General features: G+C 35.9%; 1 protein-coding gene across 2 annotated transcripts in view; it reads right to left on the minus strand.

Moving 5' to 3' along the window:
- LOC150099489 (stomatin-1-like) overlaps positions 1 to 26,336 on the minus strand; it is a 104,448-nt gene that overhangs the window by 10,943 nt on the left and 67,169 nt on the right. The window contains exons 6-7 of one of the 2 annotated variants that reach the window (XM_090404373.1): positions 12,640 to 12,843; positions 1,791 to 1,846 (exon numbers count right to left, since the gene is read on the minus strand). In XM_090404373.1, coding sequence (XP_090260499.1) covers positions 1,791 to 1,846; positions 12,640 to 12,843 — 260 coding nt within the window. The remainder of the gene's footprint in view (positions 1 to 1,790; positions 1,847 to 12,639; positions 12,844 to 26,336) is intronic. The other variant, XM_090404374.1, reaches the window with a different exon arrangement.

A 26,336-nucleotide genomic window follows, 5' to 3' on the forward strand; every position in this document is an offset into this window, starting at 1 on the left:
TTCTATACTGGAATGGAATGAAATTAAATTGAAAGGTCTATCACAGAATCTAAATTTGAAAGATTCAAAAGAAACAGAGAGAAAACTTGTTTGATGAGTTTTGTCCTCTAAAAATATTAGAAGGAAGGTCTTCTGAACGAAGGCAAAGAAATGAAGACACACAATACCTGTAGAAATATTTGGGCTGGAATATTTATACATTTCAATGCAAACAAAAAAATTCAAATTAAGAATATTCTCCATTTATAGAATTTGCTCTCAGCTTACCAGGTATCTTAGTCTACAGAGAGAGAGTATTTTCTCAATGAAAAATATTGTGATCTACAGAGAAGGGTCAACTGAAAGTGTTGACAATTTCAAATTTATTAACATAAAATGCAACTTTGAAGAAGACTGAAGGCAATTTTATGAAAAATAAATAAAAATAATAAGAACAGACTGAAAAAAATATATATATATATTATTCAGGAAAATACTAGTGATGACACAGTTTTAGATAGGTACATCCAATAAATTGATTAAAGAAAGATAAAATTTACCAAGAATAATTATTTGACTTGTTATTTTGTAATGTTCAGATAATGAGGTTTTTTTTTCTTCAATATACATGGACATCATTGTGTTTCTCTTTAAAAAGCATTTTATTTTTGAAAATAGTCTTTTAATAGAACTATTTCATAGGTCCAATGTATAAGTCAATAAATACTTTGATTATTTTTAGTACCCCCCCCCCTTCACTATTAAAAAATGTCCCAGTGTGGACAATAAATTATATAGTCACCCTATGTATGAGAATGTAATGTAATGGGAGTGTGCAAGATTTAAGGTGACTAGTGATGTATCTCAGTCCTTGGTCCAATGTTATTCAATGTTTATATTAATGACATTATGAAAGATCTGACAGCAGACACAACTATTTGCTGATGATGCAAAGATAAGCAGAGTAATCAGGAATGCAGCTGATATGCAAACTCAGATAATTGCAATGCTCAAATGAACATCAACATGTAAGGATAAGGAAATCATTTTGCCTCTTTACAAGGCTTTAATACAACCTTCTGAATTATTTGTACACAGATCAGGTCTCCTGGTTTCCAAGATGATGCAGATACAGTGATAGGAGACTGTGAATTTGTGGACTGCAGACACTAGCAAACATGAGAAAGAGGAGTAATATTATAGAGACCTACAAACTTCTGAAAGTCATACACAATAACAGTAGATAGAATTTTTCATTTTATGGAGGGTGATTAGAGAATGAGAGGGTATCCACAGAAGTTGAGAATGAATGCAGTCAAGAAAGGGGTGAGAGCTAGACTTTGTGTGTGTGCCTTTGGAGATGGTGAGTGCAGAAAGTGTGAATGAATTTAAGAGAAGTATGACACAATGTCATACCTTCACATGGCCTTCCTTGATGAGTCCCTGACTCCCTGGATGTCTCTTGGAATAACAGTAACAATAATAATTCAAGGATCTTATGTCTTTAAAAGACATAAAAGAATAATCATTACAGTATACATTCAATTGCTAAATAAATTAATACTTCCTATCCTCTCAAGTGTCATTCTATCCAGGAGGCAAGCTCCACTGGAGATTCTTATATAATTGCCAGCTTTCATTGTCCTTCCCCCATTTTCCCTCACTTCTTTCTTCTAATAAATCTTTTTTAGATGGTGATTATTACAGGTCAATTTTTGTCAAATTTGAGGTAATCTAGAATAGTTGGTTTGGTAAAATACTAGAAATTTTAAAAAATATGCATATAAATATTAAAAATTTACAAATCTTACATTTCAACTTCTGAAACTTCTAATCCCCAAGGCAAAACAGTTAAGTTTAACTCTGACTGAAATGAAAGATAGACAGAAAATCAGTAAACAGATATTTACAATCATATTTATCTAGTATTATTTAGTAAAATACAGTAGTATTTTAAAATACTGATATATTTCAGAGAGTTATATATTAACAATTATGCACTGCATAGAATCCTCAGACAAGTTGAAAAGTTATGTGCTGGCAGTCATGTTAAATTTTTTTTATAATGATTTAATTCACAACACAAGACACTACTAATATAAAATAAATAATATTTTTATTTACTTACAAAAATCAGGTGAGTGATCCAACACACAAACTCGGTTCTTGCTCAAAAACTGTCTCACAATGTTCGAACGATGAGATGGTGCATTATCGTGCAAAAGTGACCAGCTGCCTGCATCACGATATTCATGCTGTACGCGACGAATTCTTGCTATCATTCGCTTCAAAACTTTGAGATAAAACTCACCATTGACTGTTTGGCCAGACGGAACGAATTCTTTGTGGAATGCTCTTGGAAGCTGATTTGCTCGTAGAAGCTAATCAGCATTGTCTTTACTTTTGACTTCTCCAAGTGACTTTTTTTCAGATGCCCCTCTTCTGGTGGTCTCCACTCAGCACTCTGGCACTTTGTTTCGGGCTCGTACTCAAAACACCAAGTTTCGTCACCAGTAACGATCATTTCAAGGAAGTTTGAGTCCTTACGAGCAGTTTTAATGAGGTCCTTGCAGTGATCAATTCAATACATTTTTTGGTCGTCGGTCAACTTGTGGGGAACAAATTGCGAATTCAATTTATGAAGGCCCAAACTCTCAGTCAAAATGTTGTGCACAGTTGATTTTGGAATCCCCAATTCATCTTCAATCAATCTCAAGGATGATTTCGGGTTGTCTTGGATGAAATCATGCACTTTTTGGATGTTAACTTTGCTCAGTCCAGTTTTTGGACGGCCCGGCTTTTCGTCGTCCTCAAGAGTCTCACGACCACTTTAAATTGCTTAAACCACTCGCAAACTTGAGTACGGGATAAGCATTCATCATAGTATGCTTTTTGAAGCATTTGATGCATTTCGGTAAAACGTTTACCAAGTTGAACACAAAAGTCAATCGCAGCTCTCTGTTTGAAACTCATTTTCCGACAGTTCATCAAAACACTGTCACTCTTGGCACTATAACTCGGTTTCTAATGAAACAAATGTCATAAATAGCTGACACAACACTAATGAAGGTTGCCACTTTCGACAACAAAAAGATACAACAGGTGTATCAGAAACAAAGAGGCCATCCCTCTTTGTTTCTGATACTCCTAGCATTCGTGTACAGACATAATACTCTACCTGCATGTTCTTTTGTATACTCTTGTTTGCAGTCTATCTGACACAGTTGGACATCTTGCAGATCTCTATTATTCTCCAATGCCTTACACATGTAGACATCTTTGCACACATATGATGGGTCCAAAATGGACGAACACAAACCCAAAATCGTTCTCGCCTCGTCAATGTTTCCATGACAAAGCCGATTCCCATCATTAACACAGTTATATACCATTGTCGCTCTTACACTCACATTCACATCATTCCTCCCTTTATAATTAGTTTCCCTGACTCTCTGTGTTAGATCTCATACCAGTTATTAGTTTTTCCAGACTCCTGATACCAAATGCATTCAGGTGTTGGCCATCCCTCTTATACAAATCCAATCTTCCCTCAAACTCACTCCACACATCCATTCCTTCTACATAGCCTACGCATCAAATCGTTTGCCATCATAGCCCTTCTTTTTAATTCATTTTTATCATAGCGAAGTAAAATACTAACAATTTTCACTTTCTCACTCATCGCTCTCGCCTCTTCCAGCAACCCTTTCATGTCCTCTCTCATACTAAACTTATTGCCAGTTAAATCATTCGTACCTACTACAACTATGATTTATTTACTTTTCTTTTCGGTTTTTGAATTACTTGCGTTATCCTTTTAATTTTTGTTCCAGGAAAACTCGATGTTATAACTCTCTCATCTATTGTATGTTTTATTATACAGTCACCATACCAAATAACTTTTTTCCTTTTACTAACGTCACTTACCTGATTGTCGTTATTTCCTGACTTACCTGTTTCCTTGCTTTGTTGTTTCTTATTTTCCTGTTCATTTTTCTTTTTCTCCCTATGCTCATTTAAACGTCTCTCAACTTTTTGCAATTCCCACGTTGTCTCTCTGATGATCTGCTTCAACTTCGCTGTTTTGGCGGTTAATTCATTTTTGTTAACCTCCTCCGTGTAGGTTAACGCAACCATCCGTCTGGCCCATGGAGAGGGCCAGACGGATAGTTGTGTTATCAGAGAGCTCCCGAAAGCTAAATACAATTTTGAGTAAAAATTAGAATATAGGTTAAAATCATAACGTAATATTGCCTAATTTTGGTAGCTTGTTGTGTCTGTGGGATTTTGGTGTGAAATCCGTTATTTAATTTAGTATATAACGTTACGTTTCATAGATTTGAATATGGCGCCAATGCGACATAAGATAATGGCGTCCAAAAATACGACGCCATTGTTCAAAAACTATAATGTGAGAGAGTTTGTCCAATGTGATGTGTGTGGGATGTATGCATTCCCGAATGAGGCTGGAATTTGGATTGAAAGTGATAGTGGTGGGAGAATGTGCAGAAAGTGTAAGCAAAGTGAGGAGTTGAAGTATGTGTCAGGTTGTGAGATAGTTATGGTTGAAGAAAGCCAGAATTGCCAGAATGTGAGTGAAAATAGTGGCTTGATAGGGAATTGCGATGTACAAGATGGCAATGAGAGCGGTGATCTAAGAAAGAGTGAAAGCAACCATACAGAGAGAGGAAATGGTTTAAATGATAAAAATAATGAGGAATTGTTTGTAGGAAGTGAGATCGCTAGGTTGTGCGCAGTGATACAAAATGCGCAGCGGCAATTAGAGCACCTGCAAAACTCTTTCCAGAGTGATTCGGCTAACGTAAATAAACAGCGTAAGAATGGGAGAGTTTCTGAAATGAAGGAAAGAGTGTTGTATGGTGACTCGTTATTAACAGTGGTGATAGATGGCAGTGTAACTAAATCGTACTTACCGTGTGCGAAATTTAAGGATGTAAGTGAGAGTATTAGAGTGCAAAAACAGAGGGTGAAAGAATTAATAATTGTGGCGGGTACGAATGAATTGAAAGGTGATAAAATTTTTATGAGAGAGGACTTGAAAGTATTGTTAAAGGTAGCGAAAGAAAAAAGAGTGACAGAGTTAGAATGGTTAATCTGTTGCCGCGGTATGACAGAGAGGAGTTTAGAAGGAGGGCCATAATCGCAAATGACATTATGCGCAGGTTATGCAGACGGTGTGGTGTGGAATTCGTGGACGTGTGGAATGAGTTTGAAGGGCAAAAGGACTTATACAAGATGGATGGCCTGCATTTGAATGGACTTGGTGTGCAGAGACTGGAAAGAGTGTTGCTGAATGAAGTGAAAATGGATGTGCAAAACCAGGGAAACTAGAACTACCAAGGAGGGAGGGAAATGGTTATGCAGACATCAGTGATGAGTGTAAGATGAGACAGATGAGTGTAAGAATGTATATAATGTACCCGAGCCAGCACTAAGGACAAAAAATGGGAATGGGTCATTTAGAATAACGCATCAATATAGGGGTGGGACTAAGGGATCACTGCATTTCATATATACCAATGCCAGGAGTATTAGGAACAAGAAGGAAGAATTTTTGGCCTTGATTGGCTCTTCCTGGCCACAGGTTATTGGCATTAGTGAAACATGGCTGACGGAAGATGATATAGTTAGTGGGATAGAATGTGTAGATTATAGTGTGTTTAGGAGGGAGAGAATAAAATGGGGGGAGGGGTTTTATTGATGATAGCTGATGAACTGCAGCCAAGGAGAATTGAAGTTGTATCGCAGGATAGTGAAAGGAGCTCATTTGAGGCTATTTGGTGTGAGATAGAGACTGGCAGAATAAAATATACAGTTGGGTGCTGCTATAGACCAGGTGATGGAATAGATGGTGGAGATAGTATGCATAGGGAAATTCATGAAATGAGTGGAAGGAGGGTAATTATTACAGGGATTTCAACTATGGTAACATTGATTGGAAGGAGAAGAGGACACATGTGAGGAAGGAAATGGATTTTATTCAATTATTAAGGGATAACTATCTGAGACAGCATGTAATTGAAAATACTAGGGGTGTGAGAGTGCTTGACCTGGTAATAGCATCTGAGAATTTGACTGTAATGAATATGACCATGTTGCCACCTATTGGTGAGAGTGATCATAAGGTCTTGACCTGGGAGGTGGCTAAAGGTGTGGAATTTTCGATTAAGACAGGGTATATGTGGAATTACCGTGCTGGCAAGTATGACAAGCTTAGGAGATTGCTTGGATCAGTGCCATGGCATGTACAACTGCAAGGGCTGGACGTCGATAGAGCATGGGAAGTGGTCAAGGAGCATTTACAGGAGGTTATGGCTGATTGTACACCTAGGGTCCGAATAGTAAAACAAGTAGGGGTTAAATGGATGAATAACACCATTAAGCTTGAGCTGCAAAAAAAGAAACAACTGTGGAGGGAATTTAAAGAAAGGGATGACCTGCAGGCACACGAACGGTATAAAGTGCAGGCCAGAAAGGTAACGAGTGTGGTAAAAAAGCAAAAGCAGATTATGAAAGGAAACTAGCTATGCAAGCAAAAGAGAATCCCAAACAGTTCTTTTAATATGCTGCAAGCAAGAAAAAACTGTACACAGCAAAATGATTTTAAGGAATGACGATGGTAAGGAGGTCACTGAATCAGTCGATATAGTGGAGTTACTGAGCGCGCGCTTTGCAAAAGCATATCATCCAGGTGGTGACATTGAAAAAATGAAGGAACCATTAGTTTATACGGGAATAGTGATGAATGAAGTAGAGGTGACTAGTCTATTACAGAACCTTAATGTGAACACATCTGTGGATTGGATGGTATACCGGCACGGGTCTTGCGTGAAGCGGCTAAGGAATTATCAGTGCCCTTGACCATGTTGTTTAATCTGAGTCTCAGGTCTGGTTTAGTCCCGAAGGTGTGGAAAGAGGGGAAAATAGTTTCACTGCATAAAGGAGGATCCAAGACTACGGTTGCAAATTACCGACCGATCAGCATATCAGGAGTCGTTGTCAAGGTCTTGGAGAAAGTAGTCAAGGGAAAAATACAGGAATGGATTGATGAAAATGAGATACTGTACAGGGGACAGCATCGCTTTGTGAAGGGTAGATCATGCTTCAGTAACTTGCTCAAGTTTTATAACAAGGTGACGGCTGAACTGGATAAGGGAAATGGGTTTACAGTGATACTGCTGGACCTGACAAAGGCGTTTGACAGGATACCACATGGAATACTAATCCGTAAACTACAACATATGGGAATGGAAATAGGGTTGGTGAGATGGATAAGTGGTTGGTTGATGGAGAGATATCAAAGAGTAGTTTATTCAGGAGTAGAGTCCAAAAGACGGCCTGTGACTAGTGGTGTGCCGCAGGGTTCTGTTCTTGGACTACTGCTGTTTAATTTGTTCATTAACGATATAGGGAAGGATCTAAGAGGAACAGTTCATTTGTTCGCTAATGATGCAAAGTTGGGTAGGGCGATAGTGAATGCAGAAGATGTCAAAATCTTGCAGGATGACTTAGATAGATTGGAGTTCTGGGCTAAGGAGAATGGATGTCAATTTAATGTGACAAAATGTAAGGTTATGCATTTTGGGGTGAAAAGATTAGCAGCAGTATACCACATTGGTGGAACTGTACTCCAAGAGATTGATGAGGCCAGGGACTTGGGAGTGTTGGTGGATAGGGAGTTGAAGTTTAGGGGGCACATTGCAAAATTAGCTAAATCAGCTCATCAACTCACTTGGTTGTTGAAAAATACCTTAACGAGCAGAGACAAGCAAGTTATTGTACCTCTGTACCGAGCCTTGATAATCTCGACTACTGTGCCCAGATTTGGTCACCTCGGTTCCTTCTTGATGGGGAGGAGGTGGAGAGGATCCAGAGGCGATTGACTAAGATGATAACAGGTCTATGGAATGAACCATATGAGAACAGGTTGAAGATTTGTGGGTTGCAGAAACTAGTTGATAGGTGGAAAAGGGGAGATATGATTGAGACATTCAAATTGCTAAAGGGATTCTATAGGATTAATTCAGAGGATATTTTTGAGATCAGGACTGGTGGTGAGAGAACTAGGGGACACCTATGGAAGCTGGGCAAGAGTGTGGTTAGCAGGATTGTTAGAGCTGGGTTCTTTAATTTTAGAGTGGTAAATGAGTGGAATAAGCTGCCAGAGTCTGTTGTGGGTGCTATGACAGTGAACGAGTTCAAGGCAAGGTATGATAGATACTGTGAGAATGTAATCGCATAGTTGTGTGGACATGATGTTTAGGGCCTCCCTCGATGAGTCTAAGGACTCCTGGTGTCGCCCGAAATAATAATAATGTACAATAACCTCGTTGGCAGGGCTAACCTTCTTGTTCTCACCTGCAGTGTTTTTTTTTAGCATTACCTTTCTTACTCTTTTTTTTTGGCACGATTTTAAACGTATACTAAATATTAAAATATCTTAATAAAAATATATGATAAAATACTAAATACACTATAAAACACTAAAATCTACACTAGTATACGACAAAACACTAATTTTCTAAGGGAAAACACAATAAAAACAGACAAAAATCACCAACTTTACAGGAGCACTAAATTTGCTGACCAACCACTATGTATCCTTGAACAAAAAAAAATATGACCTAATTCACACAGAATTAATTAAATGGGAAGGAAATAATATCATTCATCATGTCACAAATTTACTAAATCTATGCCTAGAAGAGGGGAAGATACCAGAAAACTGGAAAAATACTGTTATTTAAAAAAGGGGACAAGGAAGAAATAAAGAACTATAGACCAATTAGTATTTTCTCTAATCTGTAAAAAATTCTCACAAATGTAATAACAAACAGGTTAACCCCTCTTCTAGACTAGAACAAGCAAGAGTCCGTAAAGGCTTTAACACAATTGATCATATTCATGCAGTAAAACAAATAATAGAAAAAGCAGAAGAAAACCAATTGCCTCTTTGTTTCGCCTTTACTGATTATGAAAAAGCATTCCATCAAAACTAATGCAATAATCAAAGACTCCAGAATCAGGGCGTTCCCTGGAGAATAAATGGACCTCCTCCAGGAAATATACCACACTGCAACAGCAACAATCCAACTTCACACAAGTAGCAATAAAATATATTGAAAAAGGTGTCCGATAAGGAGCCTATCAATCACCCAAAATCTTTACAGCAGTCCTTCAAGAAATATGTAATAATATAAATTGGATAAACCTTGGTATAAAAATTAATAACAGAAACTTAACACACCTAAGATATGCAGATGATATCATAATTTTTGTAAATACTCCAGAAGACCTTAATATAATGATAGACCTATATCATGAAAGCAGAAAGGTCGGTCTAAAAATAAACACTATAATCATTTTATAACACCAAAAAACATAATAATAGAAAACAATTTCTTGGAAAGAGTCTCTTCATATATACATACTTAGGTCATCTCATTGATCTAAACTGTGGACTCCAAAAGGAAATAAATAGGAGAGTTCAACTTGCCTGGGGTGCATTCAGAAAATTGAAAAGCATTTTTCAAAACAATGATATCCCACTCTGTTTAAAAAAAGAAGACATTTAACCAGTGTATACTTCCAGTCATCACATAGGGTTGTGAAACTTGGTCGCTAACAAATGTACTGGCAAATAAACTAATAACAACTCAAAGAAAAATGGAGAGGTTGATGCTAGGCTTCTTATGTTTTAATGTGATGCTTAGCATCAACCTCTCCATTTTTGTGAGTCTGGATAAGAAGCCAGACTCTCATCACTGACATCATTCTTCACCATAACGACTAAAATGGAAATGGACTGGACATCTATCCAGGAGAGAAGATGTACGATGGACCACTATACTGATGAACTGGATTCCAGAAGAAGGGAAATGAGGCTGAGGATGTCCTAAAAGAAGGTGGAAAGAACTGGAGGAGGCCTTCATCTGGCAGTGGACAGAAAATGGCTGAAAAGAAGAAGAAGAATATATATATATATGATACTAGACTAATAAATAAGTTTTTAAGTGAGTTTTTTTATCCATTTTTATAGTTATTATTATTACACGTAAATTCTCAGAATTCCTCCCAAGATGATCTAGTTTCCCTGACTCACTGCATGAGATCTCACCCCAATAAATAATTACTCCAGGCTCTTGATGCCAAATCAATTGACATGCAGGCCATTCCTCTTCTTTAAATCTTTAGCTACATTCAACTCACTCCACACATCCAAAAACACAATCATTTCTTTAACACAGCCTACACATTGAATCGTTTTCTATCATAGCTCTTCCTCAACACCATGCTATCATATCTTGGTAATAAATTAACAATTTTTACTCTCTCACTTTTCTTCCTTTCATACCATATGTATATCACTACTTAAGTCATTTGTACCTACAAGTACCATTATCCTTTATTTTACCACCCAGGAAGATCAAAATAGTGGCTCTGTCATCAAGTGCAAATTTAATCAATGAATCACCATACCATGTTATTTCTTTTTTCTTACATTCTGATTGACTTAATATTATTATTATTATTATTCATTAATAACCAAACTCTGCACTTTCCTGCCTCTTACTGTTCTCCTTAATTTTCTTATCCTGTTTCTCAACTTTCTCTAACTCCCTGGTTGATTGTCTAATAATTCCTATTAATCTGAAAATTTCATATGTCTATTTTACTTCATTTGGACCATCAACATAAAGGCTCTTGTCAGAATCATCAAACATTTTATGTTTCTTTGCTTTTGATACTGCTCTGTTGTTCTTCAGGGTTTATGGAGTCATTTCTAAAATCTATCTTAATTTAACAATATGTCTAAAAATATATTAGTAAATAAAATACAACAAAAAATACTTAATAAATAAAAAAAATCACCTATCATATAGAAGCTTCAAATAAAATATCCACACTGAAATAACATATCCACATTATAATTATTATAATTTATTGATTCTGCACAGTTATAACTCATGATTTTTACACACATTGTTAATCCTTCTATAATGCAAGCTTGTGCTATTGTTCCATCTTTCAAATCATACCGAAAAGGCCAAAATGCCTGCAATAAACTGGATGAAACTTCCATAAACAAAAAACGTTATTCTTACATAAAGAATCTATTTATCAGTCTTGTTCCTTATGTTAGCTTATGTCCTGATTAACACAGCTTGCGGAAGTTCTACTGAAAATATAACAGCTTATCTGTAATTTGAATGCTCTTGTTTATGGAAAAACTGGAAATCTCAAAAAAAACTAGAGAGGAAAAGTATGATAATAAGGAGAATTAATCAAAATTGGTAGTCTCCCACATGAATTTTCAAACCAGATTGGCAGGTATAGATATACATAAAGTGTGGCCATAAATATTTCAGAACTATTAGTAAAATAATTATTTAATAGTGTTATAAAAAAAAATAAAAAAAAAAAGATGCTCATCAAACTGTGCCCCCAATTCACTGAATTCACTTATTTTTTATTTGCTACATCCTCAGGAGCAGGAGAGAAAAAAAAAAAAGAGAAAGAGAGAGCTCACTGCTTTGTTTATGCCTTCTCTCTACACAATTTATTTCTTGTTCTGCATTCTCTTTCTCTCCTCCTGAATTGAATGGGAGGAGGGATATCAATTAGATTATGAAATATCTCTTTCTCAATATGGTACAAATACCTCATCAACTTATGCTTAAGTGCACCATTCCTCATGCCATCCATCTGGCAGGCTTTGCAGATTCCATTCCCCAATCTACTCCTATATCCATAATTTTGGAAAGATTGGAAGATCAAAAATCTTCCCTTCGTTCCATAACTAGATTACCAAATCTAAATAAGACCTCACTGAAGTTCTGTACAGTAAAACTATAAGCTCTCTATTTCTACTTGTCTATGTCAATAGCGGTCGGTCATAATCATATAAATAACAGATGAGAATATACAGTCAACTCTTACTATAGCAAACACCATTATAAGCTAGCAAAAATTCCTGACCAATACCCCATGCCATGCCATCCATCTGGCAGGCTTTGCAGATTCCATTCCCCAATCTACTCCTATGTCCATAATTTTGGAAAGATTGGAAGATCAAAAATCTTCCCTTCGTTCCATAACTAGATTACCAAATCTAAATAAGACCTCACTGAAGTTCAGTACAGTAAAACTATAAGCTCTCTATTTCTACTTGTCCATGTCAATAGCGGTCGGTCATAATCATATAAATAACAGATGAGAATATACAGTCAACTCTTACTATAGCAAACACCATTATAAGCTAGCAAAAATTCCTGACCAATACCGCATAAACTTAATGCCATTAAAGGGAATTTATTATAAACTATCTACTATAACAAAATAATTCCTATGATCCCTATGAGTCTCCTAGAGCAAGAGTCAACTGTATAACTATACAGAGATGACACAAACACTGCTCGCTGATCATAAAATAATGAAAAAAAAAAAAAGTATTTCCTTATATATATTATACCTAAATTCACATATAACATATTGAAGTAAACACTTGCTTGGCATCAATTCATATCCAAGTACAGCTTACCTTAGATGTGTCTCAAAATGTTTGCAATATATCCAAGGTAAGATATATTTTCATGACCAACATGGGCTGGTAAGAATTTGATAGAATAATTTACCTACCTGTAAGTCATTCTGCAGAGTTCTCCTGTCACCCTCAATGTCAGCTTGGTATGACTGACTGATCAGATTAGCCAAACAACTTAATCCTAACTCTCTTATTTTTTGCTCAGGTTTCTCAGCTCTAGTCACACATAACACTACATCTTGTACTTGGTAACTAACAGTAGCAGTGACTTCTACTACAGCTCCATCAGATGTCAGTAGCTACAATAATGATAACGTATCAGAACTAGCTTAACAATAATATTACATAACAACAATAAAAGAATAATTTCATGAAACAAATGCCACCACTGTAAACTTGCTTAGGGCAAGCTCTTCATAGAGAATGCATTTTGAAAAATAATAACATATATCAAAACAAAGTTAACTTCCCTACTGGCCAGAATGTATATCCAGGCAAATAGTATGCATCATATCCAGCAAAACCTGGATATGCTGCATACTATTTTGAAAGAATATGGATAAGAAGTTCAAGTCTGCCATCATATCCATTACAAGGCGCAATAATCCTTCACACTGAGGAGAACACTTAACCAGATAACCTCGCATTCATAGTTGCACTCAGTTACCTATAGCAAGAAATGCAGTTCTTGCTGTATGCTCAGTAACTGGAATCTTAGTTATATTATATTAAATACTTACAAATTATTTGTATTTTTTCTACTTATTTTATCGTATAATTATAGTTTTTAATGACAGTGCAAAATAAGAGATTCTTTGATACTTTTTTTCAGTTAAATATTGTATCACCTCAGAAAACCAATGTCATTATCAATTTTTTGTGCTAATTGCGTTTAATATCTTAGTCTACAATACATTTTATTTTCCAAGAACTTGATTCAAGATAATTTATTTTTGTCAATCAATCATTTTATAAATTAATGACAATCCGAATCTTTAAAAAAAATAAAAAAAATTAAAAAATAAATAAAATAAAATAAAAAATACAGCCCCCATATGTTCCAAATTAAGTTTTCTTTATTTTTTATTCATAGTTGGAAGAATACTTCACAGATTCTGTGGAGGTTTACACATTTACGATTTTGCTTTATAGGAACTATATACAAATCTTGAATTGTATCACGTAATGTATAATCTTTATAACATAATCTGCAGTTCTTTGTGCTTTCTTCTGCTTTCTTGGTTTCCCAGAATCACTCATTATAAATTGAAATAAACAGTTATGAAGTAAATTGTCATGTACATATTTTCTGCTAGTTTAGATATTATGTGGCAATTTTGAAGAAGAAATATTTTTGCTATAGTTAATCATTCAAATGCATAGGTGCATGCATTAAAAGTGAAATAGCATTTTCAAATTTTTCATAATAGAATTAAAACCGTATTTTGCCTTTGATGGCTACCTCCACCCCCTAACAACACTATCATAAACATTTTTTGAAATGTGTCTATTATAAGACCATTTTTAATAAATAAGAATGCATTAAGAATTTTAATAAATAAGAATGCATTAAGAATTTTAATAAATAAGAATGCATTAAGAATTTTAATAAATAAGAATGAATAATAATTTGCTGATAGTGAAACTTTATCTTTTAAATTTTCATAGTAGTGTGTGCCACAGATGAGAAATTTTCAAAATAGCATTAATAACATTTTTTACTACAAAATAGCAAATTAAAAAAATAATGTTGTTATGGCATATTCAAAAATATATATATAAAGAGAAAACTTCTCTTTATACAGAATTTCTTTCTTCCTTTTTTTAAGGACAGAAAATAACATTAACCTTCATGTCTAACTTTCATGACATCAAGATGACTTTTTAAGTATGGACAATAAAAGGTAATCCATTTGAAAAAAATTTGGCTGATTGCTAAAGAACTGAATAGTGTGACCAGAAAAAAATAAAATAAAAAAAGGGTAGTGGTTGGAATAATCAAATTGCAAAGAAATAGTATGGATACAGACAAGAGAATAATTATTTCGTTTTACTTCTCCATGGATAATAAGAAGTTATAGATTTCAAATACTCATATGTGAAATACACACTACAAAAAGTAAGAGACACAAAACTATTATTATGCTTCAGGCCTCCATGGAGTCAAAAGACTCATCATGGAAATTCCTTCTTGGAAAACACAGTCTATCATACTACTCCTTGAACTCATTGACCGTTCGTGCTCTCACCACTATCAGGTAATGCATTCCACGGTTCGACCATCCTCATTCCTTTCCCCTGTTCCACCAAATACCCAGTCTCAACCCTGTAACTAACTAACTCTCAACAGTTTAAAATTCTCAATCATAACACCTCTCCTTCTTCTATCTACCAAACTCTGCAGTCCACATTCCCTCAGCCAGTCCTCATAACTAATATTGTACAGTCCTGAAACCATCTTTGTTATCTGCCTCTGATACCCTTTCCGCAGTTAATTTATCCCCTTCAAATCCTGGAGACCAAATTTGAGAACAATAGTCCAAGTGTGGTCTGATCAGGGTCTTATACAATGGAATGATAACTCTTTTATCTCTGCAGGTCAGCATCCTTCTCAGTATTGCAGCAATCCTCTGGGTTACCTTCACCACCTTTTCAATATGCTCTCTGAATTTCAGTTTTCTATCAATCATCATCCCCAGATCTCTTTCTCCCCTACTTCCTCCAGTACAGCTCCTCCAATCGAACATGCGTCTCCCATCCTTATATCCCAAACTTCAAGACATTACATTTTGCAGCATTAAACCGGTACCCCCATTCATTCGCCCATCTGTCCAGTTTATTCAAATCCTCTTGTAGAGCTAATACATCTGCACTATTACTAATAATCCTTCCTAGCTTCATATCATCTGCGAACAACTGAATATTCACCTGCAATCCACTGACAATGTCATTGTTATAAAGGTTAACAATGTCATTGTTATAAAGAAAGTTACAGGTGGGGTCCACAGGTCCCAATACTGAGACCTGTGGACCCCACCTGTAACTTTCTGCCTGCTTGATATTGCTCCATCATACACAACTCTCTCTGATACCTGTCAGATAGACAATCCTGAATCCAGTTGACTAACCTGACATCTAAACCCATGTGCTGCAACTTAAATATTAAATATCATATGGCACCCTGTCAAATGACTTTGTAAAATAAAAATAAAAAAAAAATAGCAGAATATGCCTTTCCCTCATCAACCGCTCTTGTCATGTTATTACAAAAGACAATCGCATTACTAAAGCAAGAGCATCCCTTAACAAATCCATGTTGACTTTCACAGATAACATTACCTTCATCTGCCCAGCACTGTATATGGTTCCTCACTAATTTTTCCAAGATCTTAACAACTACTGATGAAACACAAACTGGTCTATAATTTGACACTTCCAGTCTGCTACTGCCCTTATGCAATGGCACCGTCTTACCTTGCTTCCACTCCTTGGGCACCTTTCTTTAGCACATTCTCTCAAAACCCATGACGAAATTCCATCCAGTCCCACTGTTTTAATAACATCCAGAGTACTCAGTATTTGTAACACACTCTCCTCTTGCACTTCTAAACCTCAAACCTGTCCTATCCCTCTACTATTAAAACCTATTTCTCCAGGATGAACTACTCCAATAAAGTGTTCACTGAACAGCTTCACTATGTCCTCTGCATCAGTCACTCTATTCCCATTTTTACCCAACAATGTCATTTTTCCACAATCATTTCTCCTCCTACTGGCCACATAGCTAAAAAATTCCCTAGGATTTTCTTTGGATCTTAATGCCAATCTCTTCTCATATTCCAGTTTTGCCTTCCTCACCATATTAGTCACTCTCCTGGCCTGAGTCTTATATTCTTCATGCATCTGCTCTCCACCCCTCACTTTATATCTTTTTCATAATCTATTTTTCACCTGCAGTTCCTGTTTGATACTGTTTATCATCCACTTTACTAAATTGTGTTCTCTTCTTCACTCGCAGAATACAGCTTACTATTGCTGCTAACAAATATTTCTTTACAATTTCCCAAAAACTAATGATATCTTGCCGTTCCAATTCCTTCCTCCATGGAACTGTCCCAAGTTGATATCTAAGACTATTATAATACCCACCTTATAATTCCACTTTTCTATGATACTCCTGCATGTCTATTCATCTTCCAAGTCAAAACCACATGGTCACTCTCTCCAACTAGGGGGAGAGATGTCATCTCAGTTATTATCAGCTCTTCTGATGCTATGACCAAATCCAAAACTCTTGAACCTCTTGTTCCCTCTATTACATGTTGCTTAAGATATTTGTCCCTGAAGAATTCTAGAAATTCAATTCCCTTATTACTACATTCATTTTCCTCTTCCCAGCTTATACTGCTGTAGTTAAAATCTCCCATAATAATCATTCTTCTTGCACTTGCCAAGCTCAACTGCCTAAACATCTCCTGCTCCCCATCCTCTGTGCTCCTTAGCTTGTAGCAACACCCCAATAAATATCCTGTCTTGCCCACCTCTACCTCACACCATATGCTTTCAAAACCACTTATAAGCAGTACTCTACCAGCCCATTTTCCTAATTATCCTATCAAAAAATGCTGTTCCCTGCTACTTCTATTCCTGTTAGTATATCATCTTCCGTCAACCACATCTCAGAGATCCCAACAGTGTTTGGATAGGCTAATACACTAAGCGCCACCAATTCATCTCCTGGCATTAGTATAAAGCATGAAAATGCCACTTTCTATACCTATCATTATGCCCTCCAGACTCCACTTATAATTCAGTTATTGTGAGAAGTGGTGGTAGTGTGTGTGTGTGTGTGTGTGTGTAGGATGGGGGGGGGGACTTCAAAACAAACATAAAATTTAATGTCTCAGATAATTTCACCATATATTTTACAACAGCTTAGAAACAGAATTATTATTAATAAAATCAGTACTCTACAAATAACAGCAACAACAATAATAATAAGTTTCATTTTTCAATTGTGAGTTCATTTGAAATACACTGAATATAAATTTGTGATGTTTTAAAAATTAGCCTTAAAATAAGAATGCAATGCAATTTAACATAATTTCTTGTTCATAAAATCAGAAAGAATTGCTCACAAACAACAACAGTGTATTTAAATCAGTAAGCATAACAATATGACATTTCTATAAATCAGAATAGTGCAAGAAAAAAAAAAGTAATGTTCAAACCACAGTATCTTTTTTTTTAATTTTTTTTTTCAGAATATTCTAAAATAAATGTTTAACACAAGCTTTGGAATTTAGCATGAAAATAATTTCCACAATATTTTCAGTAACACATCTTCCAAAGTGAATAAAACAACCAAAACATTTACTTGGAATTGCCAAATAGAGGAAATTCCAAGTATCAACAATTCACTCTTCTAAGTCAAGAGGTCATAAAGGTGCAACTCTTAACAGTTAATATCCTATAATTATTTCAGATGTTCAGTTGACAAAAGTAGCAAGAAAATAATCACATGCACTTTCTTTTCAAAAAAAAAAAAGAAAGAAAGAACACTGTAAAAATATTTTAGATTACTGAAATTCATGATGCTCCTAAAATATTTACAATATAAAAGAAAATGGTAAACAATTTTTGGCAAGGGAGCAGACATCCCCCTTTTTTTTCCTAACAACAAGGCTTAAGAGTTAAATTTACTAAGGTTCAAAAAGAAGAATATTAATTAACATTAATTAACAATGGAAACAAAGATGGGATGTACATCCCCCCATGTAGAATTTACTACAAGGGGGATATACATTCATGTTCATAGAAATCACATCACTTTACATAAATATAGTTTTTAGTAATTAAATAGTCATTTTCATTGGTTTATCATTAGATATTTCATTGTACTGCATTATCTATCATTCTCATGGGTTCCTGCATAATGTAATAGTTGCTGTTATTGCATCAGAATATTTTTTATGTTATAAATAGACAGCAAGAGCTAATTTTTGCATTTTTGTGCCGAGATCACTATGGCTAGTTGCATGCAGTTAACACCTCGCAGAAAAAGTGTGATTCAAGCTTTGAACAGATTCCTCTCACGAAATAACTAAAAGGGGCATCCTGTAGTCAATCTACTGTGGTATGGCTGCTGTCATAAGTGAGGGAAAACAGGATCTGCAGAAAGAAAGAGGAGACAGGAAGAGAACCACTGTCTACACCAGGGGTGGGCAAGTTCTTCGGTAATAAGAGCCACATATAATACATTTCTAAATGTTCAAGAGCCGCAGAAAATATTATTTTAAAATTGTATTTATAAATAATAAAAAATACAACTATATAGTAATCCTACTCACCAAAGAAGAATATGTTTATTCTCTACTCGTTGAAGGCTTTGATTGATTCTTCATTTGTGCAGTTAATAGTTTAAAATCTGGCTGGTAGAATGTGTCAAAGCTATTCTAAGAAGTGATGAGGTGGCTGTTAGTGAGGACAGCACGATGTTTTGACTTGACAAATTTCATTACAGAGAAGAGAGATTCACAGCAGTAAGTTGTCTCAAAAACAGAGTAGTAGTCGGAAGCCAGTTTTCTGAAGACTGGGATACTTTGCTTCTGGGATTTGTTTCCAAAAAAAGTTGTTGCATCTTTTACCGCAGATGCTGCTTCAATAAGCTCTGTCTTTATTGAAGCAACATTTGCGGTAAAAGGTGCAACAACAGGACATCCATCGTTGATGACATCAATCACACAAGGAGAAATTCAAAACATGGCTTTAACTTTTTTAGTTTCTCAAACCTATTCTCAAAATCATTATAAAGTGTTTCTAAGTTTCCTTCATATTGTTTCAGTTTACTGAAACAATCCTTAGTATGGTTTCAGTTAAAATCGTCCTCCCATTGTTGGTTAAAGATTCTCATTTCTTGTTCATATTTTTGTTTTATACTCTTCTGTTGCTCAGTCATTTTAAACAAAGGTTTTATAACGTGCACTAAAATCAATCTTAATTATTTATTAATCAGAAAAGTACTTATCTACACTAAAATTCGCTAGTTATGTTCTGCTACTACCACAAGCATGTAATTTGTGTGTACTGCATGAAGAGTAATGATGCAGAGTCCAGGCAACAGAGGTGGTGGGTAATGCAGCGATTATAGTAGTCACTTTTGGAACTAATTTTGGCAGGAGCGACACAGGCCATAAAATGTCAAAACACTTTTTACAAACCAAATACAATAATAAAATCCACATTAACAACCCTTTTGGCCGGTACCATTTAAAAGCTAAAAATGTCAAGTTTCAAAATATATGTTTTTTATTTATCTTTAAAGCATTTACAAATAAAATATTCTAATATTGGTACATACTATACTACTATAGATTATTAAAATAAAAGTTTAGAAAAAATGGCAATGAAAACTAATATTGTCTCGGGAGCCGCACAATAGGGTGGGCAAACTGCAACTTTGGGAGCTGCAGTTTGCCCACGCCTGGTCTACATGTGCCAAAATCGAGTTCTGAAGTGCCTCTGCTTCAAAAATTGCCATGGCATCATACAGAAAACTGAAATAGGACTGCAAAGAACAAACGGGAGTTGTGGCAAGCTCTGTAACTGTCAGGAGAAGACTCATTCGACAGGGACTGATAGCCAGGAACCCTAAAAAGAAGCCCTCGTTAACCAAAAAATAAGATTCACTTGGTTAAATTGTTGCAAAAGAGCATACTAAATGGACCCCCTGATCAGTGGAAAAGATTAATTTTTTTCCGATGAGAAAAAGTTTAACCTGCAGGGTAGACAAAGGACAAAATTCAACCGTGGCTGTCTTATATGTCAACAGTCAAATTCTCAGCCAGTCAGATGATCTTGAGCTGCATGTCGTATTATGGTGTTGGTTGCTTGCTCTGTGAATGCACAAGTGTACTAGAAAACTTTAGAAGTAATATTCTTGGAATCTGCAAAAACATTCAATAGATTACTGGATGATAAGTTGATGTACAAGCTGCAGGAATGGATAGTATACTGGTAAGATGAATCAGAGATCAGCTCTCTGAACAATACTAGCAAGTTGTGTATGATGGAGCTGTGTCTCAGAAAACAAAAGTGACCAGTGGTGTGACTCAGGGCTCTGTTCTTGGGTCCCTACTATTTAACTTGTTTGTTAATGTTATTGTTGTTAGAGTTGTTATTGAGTGGAATGAATTGCCTGAGTGTGTTGCGAGTGCAGATAGTGTAAATAACTTCAAAGCTCATTACGATAGACATGTTGCTGGTTGAGTAGGCCTTCCATGATGAGTTTGTTGACTCCATGGAGGTTACCAAATAATAATAATAATAATAATTGCTGCCTACTATCACAGATCACTTTACAGTAATGATAAACCGCATCTTTAAGGATGACTCTGCCCATTGTAATAGGCAAAAATGTATAAGTAGTGCTATTATAACCATAAAACGTACTTTTAATAAGTGCAGGTTAATAAGTGGCTCAATGAACACTCAATTCAGCAAATACTGTGGCCAGGAAACAGCCCAGATCTGAACCCCACTGAGAATTTGTGATACCAATTGGAGACTGAAATACACAAGAAGAAACCCAAAACACTTTGAGACTACAAGAAGCCATTATAAGGATATTGAACCATTAATTGACAGTTGCATTCATCAGGAAATTGATTTTGTCAATGTCCTGTCGATACCAGGTTGAATGTTAGTAAAACTATGTATTGTAGTTGAACTAAATTTTGATGGTATATGTTTTTCCAGTGAAAATATCACTGTCCACTGTATTTTGAAATATTTGCAAATTTGTCAAGTTTGTCATTTCCTAATTATGTCACATCTTGTACTAAAAAGAGCCAAATACTGATCAAGAATAAAAATGCTATATTACCTCCATCATGACACCTCCAAGGAGTCCGAAGACTCATCGCGGGAGCACACTTACTGTGCTATTCTCCATCTCCACCACTACACCAAACCTTTATTACCAATCATCTACATCAACGCATCCATAGCGCAATTGAAAGAACGACGATACATTGCGTCTTTCTATCAGAAAAGTCCTAAGCTCGATTTTCATTGTGACAGGAGGAATCTTTATATGGACTTTTTCAATTGAATGTGAGTTAGCTGATCTCATAAGGAGGTAGCAGGGTTTTTCTCCCAAAACTCAGGTTTTTCATCCCATGCACAGACAAATCGGCCCTTCAGAAAACATACGCAATTTACAGACAAAAAATACTAGTTGTGGTGGTGGTGGCCAGTAGATTGCGTTGATGTAGATAACTGGTAGAAGAGGTTCGATGTAGTGGTGGAGATGGAGAGTTGTACAGTAGGTATCCTCCCGCAATGAGGCTTTGGACTCCTTGGAGGTGTTATGAATAATAATTATTTGTGACAATTATTCTGTTATTATCCCTTTTCAAATAGGCATGCAAATTCAATTACCAAAAAAACACGCTTACAGAAGGTGATGCAGTTTCTATAAATATGAGTGTATTGTTGGAAGTGGAGGAAATAAGAGATCTTGGGGTAATGGTGGATAAAGATCTAAAATTTAGAGGACATATTTCCCAAATTGTGAAGACAACACAATGAGCTCTGGCAGTGATCTGGAGGACACTGTCTTATAGAAATAAGGAGATTCAGGCCTATTGTGCAGATTTGGTCACCCTAGTTTTCAAAAGGATAAGGCGATGTTGGAGAGGGTCCAGAGGCAACCAAAATAGTTTGATCTCTGGAATGTTGAATATGAAGAAAGGTGAGATGATGCAACTGGCAGAGTCCAGTGGACAGAAAGAAGAGGGGTCACATGATAGAGACATAAGTGGGTAAGGGATTGTTATATGGTTAACATTGAAGAGGTTTTTCATAAAATGATAAGAGATTGGAAGAACACTAGGTCATCCATGGAAGCTGTATAAGAAGGGTGTTAGCAACAGAGTGAGAAGCAGGTTTTATAATGGAGATTTGCAAATGATTGGCATGCCTTGCCTGAGAGTGTGGTGTCTGTAGAGAATTTGAGTGTGTTTAAGGAACAATGTGATGAGCTGTGTGTATGACAAAAGGGAGCTCCCAGATGAGTCTGTGGCTCCAATGGGGTCTTAGGATAATAACAACATACCTGGTCTTGAAGACATAAATGCTGAAGACTTGACTAAAGACTTCATTAGACGAGAAGGTATGCAATTTAGAGTGGTGGATACCAGATAGTAACAAATGAATGTAGGAAAAACATGAAGGTGAAACAAGATTTAAACCAATGAGAAAAAAGTTAAAACCAAAAAAATGAATTCGTAACCTCTGGGTTTTTAAAAAACTGAGAAGGAAACAAAACCTATTATATATAATACCATCTCAGCTCAAATGAAGTTTTTAGTCATGTTTTCAGCATTTATATCTTCAAGCACAGGTATGTTAATTAATATTCTTCTTTTTAAACCTTAGTAAATTTAACTCTTAAGCCTTGCTGTTAAAAATGGATCTGCTCCACTGCCAAAATTTGCTTAGCATTTTCTTTTATAATGTGAGCACTGTAAATTCACTCCATAAAACAAATACTCCATATTTTTCTTCTTTTTAATATTTTTATTATCTGGTATTTTCTTGTGGTACAAAGAGGAAATCACTGCACATTTGAAAATTACATTTACTGCTAGTTTAGATAGGCAGTTTTAAAGTAGCTATATTTTACTACAATTTTACACTTAAATGTATGAGCATGTTCCCCAAGTGATTTACGTTATGTAACAATTGTCTTGTGAATGTTTTTAAAAATAAATCATCTTAAGTATCTGCAGGTTAAATAGGTGGGTAACTCTCCCAAAAAAAAAAAAAAAAAGTTGAACAATTATATAACACATGCACTTTTTTAAAAAATTCTAATGCTCCTTTTTTTTTTCCCGAAATAATTGTATCAAATAGTTTATAATTTTTCAATAATAAAAGTGAGACTGTGATTATTATTATTATTAGGTCCCCCATGGAGTTGGTAGACTCACTGTGGGAGGTTCATTCAACTGCCAACATATCTATCATACTAAATTTTAAAATCCTTAACACTCCCATATGCAACAATTGTCTTGTGAATGGTTTTAAAAATAAATCATCTTAAGTATCTTAACAACATATTCCAGTAATGTGTTCCATTCACTCACAATTCTCCATGTAAAAAATCTACTCCTCACACCCCTCTTCAACACACACTCCTACACAACTTCCAGGGACAGCCTCTGGTTCTTTGCATCTCGCCTTCTACTCTTTCTATAATCCCCTCTGGATTAGCCCAATACAATCCCTTCACTAACTTAAATGTTTCACCACACCATCAAAAGGATTTCAGAAGGATTTCAGCAATGCCATCACCATCACCTACATCTGTGGCACATCAGAAAAAATAGAGAGGTTCTTAACAACCTCTACACAGCTTTCAAGCCCCACCGTAAACTTGCTACCCTTATCTGTTCGACCAAAGATCATCCCTCCTCTCTCAGTGCCTGGAGTATATAAAGTACCCTGTTCCTGCAAGCTGGCTTACTTCAGACAGCAGGTAGATCAGCCATCCGTTTAGAAGAACACAAATCATACATCTGCAATCACAACTATGGTCAATCTTGCCTTGCAAACCATGTTTTATATACAACCCATGGGATCTCCTGGAGAAAAACCACCATGTTCCACCATAGTCAATTAAAAAAAAAAAAAAGACTGTTCTTAGAATCTGTAACAGCACTCAGAAATCAACTGAATTTAAATACATATGGTTGTGTAAAACTTTCCAAAATTTGGAAGATATTAATTATCAGAGGTCCCACTTTACATCCTAGGCAACCCAAATGCTCATAGAGGGTGCACCACCACCTAGATAGGAGTTACCCGCGTGTTTCACTTAATATTGTGTGTTGTATTTGAATGTGTGTTACAAGAGACACTCAAGAGGCACAATCCAATAATGCCTCTTTTAAGCAGCTTTTCAAAACTTCCCATTCACCAGCATCCCTTCCTGAAATCCTCAAGGAACCCATCTTCCACAACATGATGGTAAGAAACCCGACCACTCAGAAAGAGATTTTCTTTCTTCCATGGAGCTGGCTAGGCGTGAGAATCTTGGGTAACATTCTTTCTCCAAGCCTCACCTGGCACTTTCCAACATCGCTCGAAAACCTGGAATATGGAAATCAGGCTGAGCAGATACACACTGTAAAGGCTGCTTTTCAAGCCGCTATGCCTGATAGCATAACGGAAGAAGGGCTTAGCCCTCCAAAGTCAGAAGATCCGGTGCCTATCTTTCTGATAAAAATTAATAATTCATTGGAGAAACTTACACCCAGTAACACCAACAGAATCTACAGCACTTTAATACAACAGTCGAACCAAAGCACTTTATTGGAAAATCCTGCATCATCCCACCAAACACCATTTCAATGGGACCTACTGTATCGCACAAGAGCCATCAAACTCAACGCAGATATTCAGTGGAGAACGTGGCACAATGTATTACCCACTCCAACTATATTACAAAAATTTAACTCAGATGTCTCAGATAACTGCCTGTTCTGCTACCGATCAGGAACAGTCCGGCATATCTACTTGGAATGCCCAGTCAACACCCAATTAATCAGTTTGTCTCGGGAAATGGCAGCTCTCACCTGTGGTAGTCTTCATACAGAAGAGTATTTCAATCTTGTCCATGCAGAGTCGAATAATCATTCATTCTGCAATTACCTCTTTTCATCACTGCTAAAGCGGTAATATACAGCTTCTACGACATACAAGACCAGACACTGGCCCTTCCCTTAATGCATAACATTAGACATATCCGCAAGGAGATGTGTTTTGCATTATGGGAGATACTGAGATAGGAGTGTTGGTAGCTTGCTCCACCTTTGCAAGGAGTGCCTAGTGTTGTACCACCTTACCCCAGTCCTGAAGATACTTTCAGGCACAAACTTTGTTTGTTCACACTTGGATAAAGGATTAAAATAAATTTATTATACTCTAACCAAGTGAAAAATAAACATTCAATAAACTTTCAAGACCAGACAGCTCAGCAACTTCACAGAGAGAGGCAGCTGACCAACTCCTTGCAGCCTTCAAACAAAAGGTGGGAAGTCAGATCCTACACGAGCATCACCACCACAGGCAAAACAACACCTTAGATGATCTTTTCCACCAAGACTGGAATCCACGGAATCAACTCTTGGCTGAGCAGGGCGACTACATCATTGTCCACTTTCCAGCATAGAAGTGACATCATCTCTCCCCCCCAAGAAAGGGGGAAGAAAGTTTTTTGTGCTTAACAGTGCAAATATTAATTAGTGTCACTCTCGTGTAAATAGATAATATTGTCCTATAATAACTGTTTTATGTTCTTCCACATGCATGTCAGATTTTATGTTCTTATACGGTATCATGTCAAAATAACTGTTAATGGTTTTAATTAAAAAAAAAAAAAATGTAATTCACCTTATAACTGATATTTCGATGTAACATACCTCAACAAGAGTATGAGCATGTAACCTCTCTGCCTGACTGCAGAGAACCAAAAACCGGTTGATCCTATACATAAGATTGTTATGTTTACAATAAAACTGATACCATGGAACCAGATAGTATTGTTATAATTTCCAGATTTGTATTCAACATATAATGAGAGAACATCCATAAATTGACTACTTTCCAGGTCAGTACAGCATGACAACTGTCAAATGGTGACAAAACAGTCACATCCTTAACTCTATGATCAAATCTAATACTTTTTTGTCCTTGAGATGATTCTTTCACATGCAGTTTGAGAAAT

Source organism: Typopeltis vanoorti, chromosome 14 (assembly GCF_054136105.1).
Source record: "Typopeltis vanoorti isolate ZY-2024b chromosome 14, IOZ_Tvanoo_1.0, whole genome shotgun sequence".
Lineage (NCBI taxonomy): Eukaryota > Metazoa > Arthropoda > Arachnida > Uropygi > Thelyphonidae > Typopeltis > Typopeltis vanoorti.